Raw genomic sequence first — 13,782 nt, forward strand, 5'->3', positions numbered from 1 at the left:
TATGTGTAAAATGAACGTACGTATATTTAAATAATTTCCAGGTATACATATATGTACAAATACATATATCAGTTCCCTATATGAAAGAAAATAGTCACAAAAATATTTACAAACGTTTCTTTTTTTTTCTTTTTTTTTCTTTTTTTTTTTTCAAATCGTAAGTTTCGTGAAAGTCAACAAAGTACGCAATTTCATTCATGGACTTGAGAATTTGTTTGTTTGTGTTTTTAATCCGACTTACCGATTTCCCCAGTCGACCTTGTTGATAATCCGGAGTTTGAGTTCTCGAGTTTGATCGGTGGTGAGGGTGCCAGCTAAAAGTTGTCGTCGCCATTCCAGTAGCTCTCGCATCACTTTCCGCAGCGTGTTAAACTTGTATGTTTCTCGTTCCTAAAAATGAAAGGAATATGATGTGTCGTACGTGAGGTTGAAAGCTGAACATGAAAAAAAACTAGGATGAAATCAAAACGAGAGACAAGAAGATATATATATGTATATATATACATGTATGTGTGTGAGAGCGTATAGTAAATTTTTATATCGATTGATGGATTAATAACTAATAATTAAAATATCTCTAAGTCCTAATCTTCTCGACCGATTGATGACGCGTAATTATACGAAATGTTCGACGTTGATAAGACAATCCATTGTTAGCTTAGCTTGCATTACAGTGTACTCAAATTGGTATTTATTCAAAAGAAGAATCACCGACGAAAAAAAAATGAAAAGAAGGTCGATCCAGATAATACTAATACATACGTATGCATATATGTATATATGTACTCACCACGTAAAGCCTTTTCCAAATACCACCCCATTCTCTAAGGACGAGGGTAACTTCCCGAACGACCGGATCTTCCAAAGGGATAACAGACTCAAAGAGACCCTCATTGTCGATTTTACAAGGTTTCAGGTGTACGTAGGAACTAGGAAATATTCCTTTCACTGCACGATTCTTTGTAGAAAATCCTCTGTACCAACCTGAAAAAGTCAGACGTCTCGACAATATACATATAAAGTGCCTTCCATTGTTTGCAAATTTTTCAAACAATTTTTCTATACTGTTGATACTTTCTTTTGGAATAGTTTAATATGGGATACGCTTTTGTATAGACCAAATTGAAAGGATATTGAATTTTGGATTATTATTATTATTACTGCATTTTGTTACCTGCGCATTCTTCCAAAATCTGTACCGTTTCTCCAATTTCAAGAGGAAGTCCATAACGTGTCTCTCCTCGCCAATTGTAGACAGCTAAAAATAGAAGGAAAAGAAATAATAATACATCATTAATTGCATGTATAATTAATAGAAAAAATATTTGTGAGATTTAGTTCGTTTATATATATACATACATACGTACGTACGTACGTACATGCATATATATAAATATATATAGGAACGTAGAAATGGACGATTATGTAGATTTCAATGTTCTTTTATCGTTGATTTGTCCTTGAATCTGAACCATTCATGAGTCGAGTCTCCCTTAATCGAGATCAAGGGCTCCGTAAAAGGCAGCCTCGAGCGAAAAAAAAACAGCGAGAGAGAAAGAGAAACTCGCAAACGTTAAAGTTCGCTTATTTATTAACTAGAAATTGTGAGACCGACGGACTTTGCTATGCTCTTTATGATCTTTCATCTACAAGGAAATTGCAAGTATACAAAGAATCGATTCAATTGCTATCGCAAGATCGTTTTAACACTTTGACGTTTAATATTATTATGTAGAGATTCTGGACTGTTAATGGAATATATTTTCTATAAGTAGATATATATATATATATATATATATCTCCGATCAGACAAGAAGAAACAATTCAATAGAAAATTTATTAGGAATGATCTATCGATTATTTTAAAGGCAACTTTTATAGAAACTCGATAGAGAATATGATCGATATGTTAAGATCAAGAAGAGGAATGACCTATGGATCATAGTGCGTTTCGTACAAATTAGTACACGTCCATTCCTGGAATCGATAAGCGAGTCTTGGGGCACCGGATACGCGTGACGATGCACGTATGACGAGCCAACTTCCGGTCCTTCGCTGGAGAAACGTACGCGAGATGAATCTCGATGAGTTTGTTCGTCTCTCTCGCTCTTCTTTCTACTCCTACGAGAAAGAGAGAGAAAAAAACGATACGTACACGCACGTAGAAGCGAAAATAAGTACATATACGTTCATAAGCATAAGTAGTATAAGTTGAAAGGCGTCACGTGTATGTTTTTCTGTGTTTGTGATGTTCGAATGTAACTAAGTTTCATTTACTCGCCCACTACATGTGCCAATGAACGAGCAATTGCGTCGGACATCCCACAGAACGATTTTCGACATCTTTTACAACAGCTCTATTATTTTTTTGTATTGTTCGGAATAATTTTTTATCGTTGTAAACGAATATACAGAGCGTCGAAAATATTCCTAAGAAATAGAAACAATTCGATATAAAACTTTCTATTTTTTATCTTGGAAATAATCACGATTGTTACGTAAAGGTAAGATTTTTAATAGTTTTAATTGTCTTGGACGATTCTCGAAGATAATGGTCCATTAGCAATTAAACAAAAAATATGCTCTCTCTCTCTCCCCCTCCTCCTCTGTCTCTCTATTTCTTTCTCCTTGTAATAGAAATTCCATTAGCGAGAAAAATAATAAAATTTACAAGGATCCTTCTATCGAATCGTTTGTTGCAATAAATTCGAGATTGAGTGGTAAACTCGAACCAGATGAAATATCGATCGAGATAAACGTTGATGGAACTCGTAATTCGTAAATTTAAAGAACGTTTCTCTTTTTTTCGCGTATATCAAAATGAAAAAAAATATATAAGACGATTGTTATGAAAGAATAAGTCGAAATCGAAGGTGACACATTTCGTTCGAAGCAATTTTGCTTGTGAGGCACGTTCGCCGAGCATATCGATGATAAAACACAGTAGGAATTAATTTGAAAGAAAAAAAAATATATAACGCGAGAAGAAACTAAAGAGTATTCTCGTGTATATAGATAGAAACGTAGATATAAATTTTTTTCTTCTTAAAAACAATCAACGCGATAATCTTAATAAATTATTTCGTTTTTGTATCGCGCGAATACGCTAGAAAATAATCATAATAAAAATTAGATAAGTATCTTTTTAGAGCTTGAAATCGTAGAGAGTGGTATCGATCCTCTTGAGAATAAAATAGAAGGGACAAGAATTGTCCCGAGGAGAATTTTTGCCTGACATGAAAAAAGAAAGAGGGAAAGATTTGGCAGAAAAGTCCTACCTACAAGATCGTGCGAGCTTCCATCTGCTTGTCTTCCTTTCCACGAAAAGAAATCAATAATGTCGCTCTTCTATCAATTCGTTAGATACACTCGTGCGAATACGCTACAATTTCTTTAGTAAAACATACACTACTGCTCCCTTAAAAATTTAACCGATCTGGAGACAACTATGATAAATCAACGTATTTATTTATTCATTAAAGAATAACAAGATTGCAAAAATGACAAAAAAAAAAAAAAAACAAGAGAGAAGAAAGAAAAAAGAAAGTTTACTTCTTCGAAGTAGTTTAATATCGATCGTTTGTCGAAATGCTTAGTTCTTTTCTCCTTTTTTCTCCCTCTTTCTTTTTTTTAACGGGACACCCCGTATACTTTAGGAAACATTGACGAATAATTTTCCAAACTAAAGGAGGTCCCACGAAACGCTTTCGTCATGAGCATGGAAGCTACCCCGTAGCTTTTCCCTCGTTTTCTCTCCGTCCTGAGTTTTCCCGGGGAATTAAATCGATAACTCCCTTTCTCCTATATAAAACATTCGCAACGGGGGACCCATAGTCTCCTCGTGGCAGGCGCAGAAGGTATTCTCCTTCCGTCTTTCTCTATCTCTCGTTACCCCTATATACATATATATATATATGTATGTATATGTATATGTATATACATAGATAAATATGGTATACAGGGTGTGCTATAAAATAAAAAGAAATAAAAAAAATGAATGAATCAACCCGTTAAAAAATACTTGAAAATCAGCTTCCATTCCATTTAAATAATCTCATTAATCGTTCGATTAATTCGTTCTACTTTTTATGATTATTCCGTTTATTATATAAAGAAAATAATAATTTCGTATAGATTTCAAATATAAATAAATTATATGTTAAGGATATTACATCAAAATGAAAAAGTATTAAATATAGAATGATACTTCAAATAGAATTGGATGATTATTTTGATGGATCTTTCGCTGATCGTAATTGTATGGGACACCTTGTATATGTGTACACAGCATCTCTTTGTATTTCTCTCTCTCTCTCTCTCTCTCTCTCTCTCTAACTCACGTGGATTCACACGTGTCGAGATACTTGCTCGGTGTACGAGCCACGCTGAGCTTAACGACGACAAGGAGGGGTTCTAATGCCTTCTGGCACGTAGGGATCCAGGCATGACGGAAAAGTCTCGGATGAAACGAGCGGACGTAAACAATGACATCTGAAATCATTAACGTCCATCCGTGGATGAAGAGACTTTTGCCTGGCTTCCTCTAGCCTTCTCTTTTTTTCTCTTTTTCCTTTTTTTATTATCTCTCTCTTTTCCTCTGATTTTCCCTCCTGTACCTCTACCTCTTTTTTTTTTTATTTTTTTTATTTTTTTTTTCAAACCATTACAATCTTTTTCATTGAAACACTCGACTACTTGAAACTTGAAACGAATAAAATACGACTGAATCGTTTTAATAACATATCCTTTGGAACGAATTAATTTTTATGGACTCGCGGTTAAAGCGTTTCCTTTTTTTTCTTTTTCTTTTTCTTTTTTTCCTTCCTTTCCCAGTTATTTATGTTTGGGGAGACGTATGAAAGTAGTTTAATCACGGTCGTTTTCTTTTTTGACTAACAATACGATACTTTAATCTTATCTAGTCGGCATTTATCTCACTCACATTCCCTATCTAAATTATCGTTTTATCAGGATACGAAAGAGATAGATAGAGAGAAAGAAATAGAGACAGAGAGACGATGGGATAGTTTTTTAATTAGATTTCGAATCGACTGTTCGATTTATCGATTTTCGATTGCATTAGGCAACAATATATTGAAACGAATGGTCATCGTCTTCTTTTTCCATTTCAACGTTATTATTTATCATTGTTCTTTGTTATATTTTCTGATCGTTCCTTTTTCGATTTATATAAATGCCTGCATATAAATCAATATTTCATTATCGATATTTTATTTCGGACACGTCGAATACCAATCGAAATTTATATCCCCAGGACGAATGTTCTCTTTAGAAAAAAAAAAAAAAGAAAAAAAGAAAAGAGGAGAAAAAAGAAGAAGTTTTATAATCGGACGATGAAGACAGAATGAAACGATGAGGAAGCAAGGAAAAAGCTACGTGCCAATTCACCCACGTACTTGCTACATTTTTCCTCTTTGGCTTCGGTCCATAAGTAGGGATGATTAAATTTCAAGAGACTTATCGTGTGCTTTGAATTAATGTATTTTAATATGATATTTTTATTTCATGTATGCGAGATAACACGAACATATATATATATATATATATATCGCTCGATTGATTGAATTTATTTAAATATTAAAATAAAAAAAAGGAATGTTTTGTAAAATAGAAAAAGCATGAAAATTGAAATACTTATTTCAAGCTTTTCTTTTTCTTCGATTTTTCATCTCTTTCCCTTTTTTTGTTTTGTTTCCTTTAAGAAAATCTTTCTTCTCACATCGTGAATTTCTATTCGAAAGAAGAATCAAGAGCAAACACTCGCTAGTTTTAAAAGACCTAATCTACTCGAGTATAACAACGAGGAAAGGTGGGTAGGTGGGAATACGGAGAGGAATAAACCTTCCTACGAAGGAAATCCATTCTTTTCAAGATTTTCTTCGACGATAACCTCACGTTGGATACAGATACGAGATTTCGGAGATTATCCTCGACCTAGCGAACACGAGATTCGTGATCTCTTGAAAACTTCCTTTCTATGATATTATCTTCGTTTAAATCATTTTAGTGTACAATGTATCTTTCTCTCTTTTCTTTTTAGTATTATACGAATACATATTTCGTTTCTTTTTATTCATTCGCACGTGTCAAATAAAACGAGTACAGGGTCGAACGAATTTGTTCTTATTAAAAGACAATTCGCGTTAATTAAAAGTCGACGATAATCATTTAACACCTTTTGAAATAACTTTTTAAATGGATATAGATCATAATTGTGTGAAATATAGATCATAATGTCTCGAGCAATTTTTACATTTAATTTTTAATAAAAGAACGTTCAGAATTATATCACGATAAATCCTTCACTGAGAATTTTCAAAGGCGTATTTATCCGAAAGTACGTAATCCTTAATTCGTTTCTTTTTTTTTCGTGTTGATAAAAAAAAAAAGAAAGAAAGAAAGAAAGAAAAACGATTGTCACGTTCGAAAAGTTTATGACGCAAAAATTCTTTACATACTTCGCTTGACGCAACAGATTGCATTACATCACGTCAATACTACTGTCTACGATAATGATTCGAAGATAATATGCTTTTGCCAAACACTCTAGAATTCGCAGATACGTTAAATCTCTTACACAATGGGTAAAGAAAGAAACGCGGAGGTAGAAGAGGTAAGAAATGAAAGAAAACTCGAAAACAATGGGAACGAACGACGAACTGAAGTATACAATGCACGACAGCAAAAAATGAGAGATGCACGTGATCGTTGAATTCGTTGAGAATGAACTGGTAAGTTTAACAAGTCAAAAGAATTCGTTAGTTTTTTGATGCCTATAAAGAAAAAGAAAAAAAAAGAAAAAGAAAAAAAAAAGAAAAAGAAAAAAGAAAAGAAAAGAAAAAAAAAGAACGAATTTATGGAATTTCATGAATGTTTGAATTTCGTAAACCGATCGAGCGATATAACGATAGAGTGATGAGTTTGATATAGTTCATCTTGCAATTAACACGTGTACGTTTCTCGAGATAACAGTATGATAAATTAACAGGTCTGTACCTTCTTTACAAAAATGTCTTAACGTAAAATACTGTCATTCAGAGTTGTATATAACACGTATCTGCAATAGCGATAGCACAATGGAAATGAAAAAGAAAGAAGTTGCGAGGGCATGACCGCTCGGATAATGTCGTAGATTGATAGATTGAAAGATTGTGCTTTAATCGTGTTGCGGGCATAGCTCTATGGCTATGGCGACGTATTTTATGATGTAGCAACGTCTTTAAACGTTCGAGTGATTCCATACCGGCCGATTCGACGTGTATTACACATTAAATTACATATAATTTTTATATACGAATTTATGATACATGATATTTCTGTATGTTTTTTGCGAACGTTCGTTCGTGATCGATCAACGAGTTGGTCATTAATCAATAACGAACGATCGGCACAATTTTGATCGCTGATATTTCGATAAAATTATTATTACCATCGTTGTTATTTGTATTTGTCGTTGTTCAAATAATTGTATGTGATTTTAAAGAAACTAATGATGTACGTTTCTACATATAAAATCAACACTCGATCGAAAGCAACGGACGCTCGTGAAAAGAGCGAAGTTACATCGCACTCGGTCTGGAACTCCGATCGTTAATTAAAGCATCGTCTATATATATATATATAGACATCGCGACAGTACGCGAAACAGAGAACGAAGAATTGCGCGTCACGATTTGAACGAATAGTTTGGCCGAATGCAATCTTTTCTTTTCTTTTTTTTCTTTCCTTTTTTTCATTCTTCTTTTTAGGGGTTGGAAGATCGACCTGCCTTTCTCATCCCTGTCTCTTTCTATCTTTAGATAATTTCGAAAGCAATAGAATCATTGAAAAGAGGGACGGAGAGACAGATAGAATGTTTTATTAAAATTTAGTTTGTTGTTTCTTATGTTAAAAAATGAATGACGTTTGGAAAAGCTTGCAAAATCTTTGTCGAAAAATATTTTGTTTAATAAAAGCGATTAATGATTATCACGGAAAGTAATTAAAAATTCATTTGAAAATCCTGGCCAGGAAATACTTGAGATTTTTCTATAAGGTATTCGGGGAGTACTAAGCGATCAAAAATAAAAGCAAAACGAACGGCCTTCTTCTTTTGGCGACTTCCGTCGTCGGGAATGACGATCTGCATTGCGAGCCCACATACGTACATATATGTAAGTGGAGATAGTAAACGTATATATTTCTAACTTTTACAGACACTTGCATATATTTCACGTACAATTCATTATCCTTTATATACGTACAATATATGTTCGTTTATTTCTAAAAGAATGCTTTCGACTTATCTTGGAAAAAAGAAAAGAAGACACGTGCTTCTAATTTTTTTCAAGTATATTCAACTTAATTGTCATCGTGAAAAGAATAGAAAACTCTGGTATATCTTATTTTTTAATTAAAAAAAAAATAAATAAATAAATAAAAAAAAAAGAATAAATGAAGGATCATCACGATCACTAATGCGTCTCTCAGACGGCGCGAAATCGCAAAGCTAATTGCAAGTTAGCATATCCTTCTGTCTCTATTTATTTTTTCGTTTTCTCTCTCGCTCCCTCCCTCTCTCTCTCTCTCCCATTTGCCTTATCAAACGCGCTCCTTACGCTACTCGTGTGGACGATCAATGCATGAATGGACCCACACGTAGGAGGCGCGCGTACCCGCACTACCTCACAAATACACACAAAAACACATACATATATATAGGTAGGTAAGCACGCACACATGGATTAGTAGCAGGCAACAGGATCATACGGAACGATCTTTCGCTCGATTCTCTGTCGTCGTTTATGAAGTATACCCAGTGACGAAAAAATACACTATTTTTTAACTTTGCCGATCCTTTTTTTTTCTTTTTCTTTTTTTTTTTTTTCTTAGCGAAAGGTACGCAGTATATTTCTTAGTTCTCTTCTTTTTTTTTTTTTTTTTAATATACACGTGTATCCTTTTTCGTTCCTCTTTGAAAAAGTTTAGTTAGATTTTAGAGAAAAACGATCTGGTATATAAAAACAGGAAAAAATAAACAAAAAGACAGGATAAAGAGATTTTGACAGATCCGTTCGAGGTCGATGCCGGATGATGTATAATCTCTCTATCTCTGTTCTAAGAGAAGGATATCGTTTCGTTATCCCTGTCTGTCATGTTTGAACGTAAACTCACCGACGCCATACTTGGTCGTTTTCGTCGTCGTCCACATCTCGTAAGTATTTTCACGAACTCGGCTACATGCCCTGCCAAGCGGTCCTTCCAAGCACTCCTAGTATCACGAAAAATTCGAAAACACAAACATTGGGTGTGTTGCCGCACGAGTGCTACACTCACGGGTATTCTCTGGCGCCCGAAGCGACGTTGCCGTGATACGAAGCGCGAGCACACTACCGACACTCACTTCTATCGGCAACGTCGTTCGATCTCGGCGTCACGTGGTACTCATTCCCGTACATATCATACAAATTCGCCCGACGATCGTTTATCATTTTTATTTTCTCCAAGTTTCCAACGAAATATTGTTTCTTTTTATTCCTCGATCATTATCTTATACCTACTGTTGCGATCGGAACCATTTATTCAAATTTATTGAAAGACGATACTTATGATAAACATTTTCTACTAACTTTCTTTTGATTTTATTTACATTATTATCTTGGTTAAGCTACTGAAACTGTAGAATACGTTATTAAATACAATCGATAGGAATATTATTGTCTTTGAGATATTAATGTTAGTTTAGTTTGATTCTTCGCATCGTGGCCCGATAATACCATGATTTAGAGGTTATAACTACGGACCTGGCCGAACAAAATCTTGGTGTACATTTGCAGTCATAAATGACGGGCAGTCAAAGCTCCCTCTCCTGACTAAATAAGTTTTACGATTTATCGATATTTAAATATGTAAAAGTTATAAAGGTATCTTGAATGCATATAATGTCGAACGGCGAGTGATATAAACAATAACAAATACTCGTACGACTTTAGTCGTATTTGCTCAGTCTCTTATCTTCTATCCAGTGTAGTACATGTCGTAGACTGTAAGGAGTAAGTAAAATTTTATATATATTAATATATTTGAGGGTCTTCGGAAGCAGCAACCTCCATGCGGTAAGACCTGGGCAATCGATATTATTTTTGATATAATATGTATCATGATTTGTACGAATTAACAGTCTTTTTTCTTTTTTACAAATTCTAATCACAATTACAGCATTCCGTGTACTCTCCTTACTTCGTACACGTAGCTTCTCTTATTTATATGATACATATTACATTCAAAATAATATCGAGCGAATGGCTGCTTAAAGTAGATTGATTTTAGGTTAAGTTTAAAGACAAAGAGTTCATCTATTTAATAATTAATAACGTTGCAAAATGGTTAAGGATAAGTGTCGATTGTCGAGCATAGTATTCACTTCGCAATTAATAACGTTCTTTAGGATGATGTAAGGTTAATAAAATTTTAAGAAAAATCGTTGAACTTTCGAGAGAATTGGAAAAGCGAAGTGTACGCGTAATGTATACACCTACGGGTGTATATATGCTCCTCATTCAACAGGTGAACTCATTGTTATGTCATAGACGGTAGTCTAACGTACGTTATCAAATCAACGAGGAACTGTTTGCAGTTGAATCATATCACGGTTCTGAAAATTTTCAGACATCGTTCAGACGATATATAAAAAATAGTTTTTTATTACATAATATCTCTAATATCGTGTAGCGAAATAATATGCATCTGTTTTCGAGTGTTCATATTTATTTAAATGTACATTTTTTTTGTATCGAAATACAAGGACGTGTAACTATGACAATCTACTGGGTATATCTCCAAAAAATGATTTTTGATCCGTACAATAAGTAAGGCAGAGAAAAAGCTAATATCAAAGTTGTTATCTTAAAATAAACGCTTAAAATTTTTATTTACAATTATAACCTTTACATAAATAAGCGATGACGAGTAATACTCATTGTGTAGATCGACACACAAGGTTGATACGTAGACTAGATCGAAGCTACGACGTGATGAAATTCATTACTTTCGTGAGTTTTTAAATGTTTTTTTTTTTAGAAGTTAATTGGTTTTCCAAATGCAGCTGCTGTATGGGCTTCTCTAAGTGCTTCCGAGCATGTCTGAGAAAAAAAAAATAGATTCATTATTACACGTCGTTCGCACATATTAATTAATCGTATAGAAGAAATTTATCATACTTACAGGATGAGCGTGACAAGCTCTGGATACGTCTTCGGCACTCGCTCCATATTCTATTGCAAGGACAGCTTCGTTAATAAGTTCTCCAGCCACAGGACCTATTATATGTACTCCAAGAATTTTATCCGTTTTGGTATCAGCCAAACATTTAACAAAACCCTCGGCTTCGAGATTCGTTTTCGCTCGGGAATTCGCAAGGAACGGAAACTTGCCGACCTTGTAATCGATCCCTTCTTTTTTTAAATCTTCTTCGGTTTTCCCAACCCACCCTACTTCGGGATGAGTGTATATAACGCTAGGTACGCAATTGTAATCTATATGTACCGGTGCTGTTTAGAAAGTAAGTGTATTGGATTAGAACGTACTAGATTATTTTTGTAAGGTTCAATGATTACGCTTATACCTCCTGTTATGCCTTCCGCAGTTATTATTCCTTCGTCTTCGGCCTTATGCGCCAACATCGGACCGTGAATACAATCTCCGATAGCATAGATTCTTTATACATATATATACATATGTATATATTAGATTATTGTTATTTTCGATATGTATGTATAATTGGGATTAAGAGTCTGTACTTACGTAGGTATTACCGTTTGAAACCTATTATTAACAGGAATCCTTCCCTTTTCATCTCTTTCAATACCCATTTCTTCTAAACCTAAATTCTCGGTATACGGTCTTCTACCAACACAAACTAACAAAACTTCACATCCTAATTCCTCCTTTTTGCTAGGATCCTTTACATTTTCTACGGAAACTTTTATTTCGTTTCCTACTTTTTTGGCAGTGGTTACTTTAGTACCTAGTTTAAATGCTACACCTTGCTTCGCTAGGATCTTTTGTAAAGCTTGACTAACCTCGGCGTCTATTCCTAGACCACCAATGGTAGGTGTAAATTCGACCGCGGTTACCTGAGAGCCTAATCTGGAAGTATAAGTCTCTAATAATAACAAGATTCAATATTTTCATAGATATAGATGTATTCCTATAGACATAGCTTTGTTAGAAACGAATAGAAACAAACCTTTGCCACACCGAGCCTAATTCCAAACCAATGACTCCAGCACCGATAACTATCAATCTCTTTGGAACTTCGGTCAACGATAATGCACCCGTAGAAGAGATAATTTGTTTCTCGTCGATATCGATACCTGGGAATGGCGTTACTTCGCTACCAGTAGCTATTATAATATTTTTAGCATTGATAGTGGCTCCCACAGATCCGTCCGGTTGAAGAACGTTGACTTGGTTTTTTCCAGTAATTTTTGCATGACCCTTAACCCATTCAATTTTATTCTTTTTAAATAACCCAGCTATACCACTAGTCAATGACGCTACTACATTTCGTTTTTGTTCCATTAGTTTGTCCAAGTTAAGTCGAACATTTTGAACTGCAATGAGAGAACATAGACCGATTTATATTACGTAAATTACTATTAGGAATATATAATATTTAGAGTATTTACCTTCTACACCTCGCTTTTGTAAATTTCCACTATTTGCCATATGATAATAATAGGAATTATTTAAAAGAGATTTCGACGGAATACATCCGATATTTAAACAAGTACCACCCAATGTAGGATTTTTCTCAACACAGACAGTTTTCATACCCAGTTGTGCAGATCTGATCGCTGCTACATATCCTCCAGGACCTGCACCTATAACGACTACGTCGACGTCTATTGCACTGGCGTATCTTCTTTGCTGGGCGGCTGTCAAGCCTGGTATAATGCGCTTCGCGCATGTTGGCTAAAGTCAAACATCGGAGATGAGCTCGTATATTTGAAAATTCAAGATGTTGTAAGACTGTTCAATGACATAATCGATACAACTCATAGCTCTCATAAAATATAATGATTTTCATTGGAAGTAGTAGCTTCGCATCGTAAGACCTAAAATTCTTACATCATTAATAGTGGAAAGCGAATGAAATCGTATAAACTTTCTTATTAATGACACAGAAAGTTTCTATGCTCGAGTTGCCCTTCAGGATATTACGAAATAGTTTTCTATGACGAACGTCTTACAACGAAGAATCGAAAGGTAGAAAAATTCATCGTGAATGAAAGTCTCGTTTTTAGCTTACCCTGATGGAAGTGGTCACTAAACTCCAAAAGCTGCCTTGCATGATGTCTTTTATAATATGTCTTAAACTAGAGTACACGGGTCAAAAAAGATCAGCAAAGTCCTCAATAGTGCAAACTGAAGGCCGCCGGTTATCACAATATATTATGCGATAACTCGATATATTCATGCATTAAAGATCTCGAAATTTCCTAGTTAGATGGCACCAGCGTTATCTTTCAACTCTTTAAGAAGTATCAGTCGACAATACAGAGATTAACGCGAAAGGTTAGAAAATGAATGGAGAATAGTTCAAATCGATCGAGTATAGTACTCAAAATGTAGGCCATAATTCGAATAGAAATTCATAGATAATTATCAATAACGGATCGATATATCGTTCGATATATTATTTAAAAGCAAACTTTCATTTCATTAAAAGCTCGGAGAACAAATAATCGACGAAATTAATTATCGAAGAGCGAACGACGA

At 34.4% G+C, this 13,782-nt stretch overlaps 2 protein-coding genes across 3 annotated transcripts in view; both read right to left on the reverse strand.

The window, feature by feature from the left end:
- Positions 1–9,390, reverse strand: part of LOC122635785 (dedicator of cytokinesis protein 3) — a 35,798-nt gene extending 26,408 nt beyond the window's left edge. The window contains exons 1-4 of one of the 2 annotated variants that reach the window (XM_043826427.1): positions 9,175–9,390; positions 1,175–1,258; positions 791–984; positions 242–390 (exon numbers count right to left, since the gene is read on the reverse strand). In XM_043826427.1, the coding sequence (XP_043682362.1) occupies positions 242–390; positions 791–984; positions 1,175–1,258; positions 9,175–9,211 (464 nt within the window). In that variant the 5' untranslated portion in view covers positions 9,212–9,390. The remainder of the gene's footprint in view (positions 1–241; positions 391–790; positions 985–1,174; positions 1,259–9,174) is intronic. The other variant, XM_043826428.1, reaches the window with a different exon arrangement.
- A 1,359-nt stretch (positions 9,391–10,749) lies between these two features.
- LOC122635787 (dihydrolipoyl dehydrogenase, mitochondrial) lies at positions 10,750–13,471 on the reverse strand. The gene is made up of 7 exons (XM_043826430.1): positions 13,313–13,471; positions 12,690–12,975; positions 12,248–12,614; positions 11,803–12,147; positions 11,624–11,715; positions 11,224–11,549; positions 10,750–11,141 (listed from the first exon to the last, which is right to left on the reverse strand). Exons 1-7 carry the CDS (start codon positions 13,352–13,354, stop codon positions 11,076–11,078), a joined length of 1,524 nt encoding a protein of 507 aa, XP_043682365.1. The 5' UTR covers positions 13,355–13,471; the 3' UTR covers positions 10,750–11,075.
- Between the last annotated feature and the right edge of the window lie 311 nt (positions 13,472–13,782).

Source organism: Vespula pensylvanica, chromosome 19, assembly GCF_014466175.1.
Source record: "Vespula pensylvanica isolate Volc-1 chromosome 19, ASM1446617v1, whole genome shotgun sequence".
In the NCBI taxonomy this organism is placed as follows: Eukaryota; Metazoa; Arthropoda; class Insecta; order Hymenoptera; family Vespidae; genus Vespula; species Vespula pensylvanica.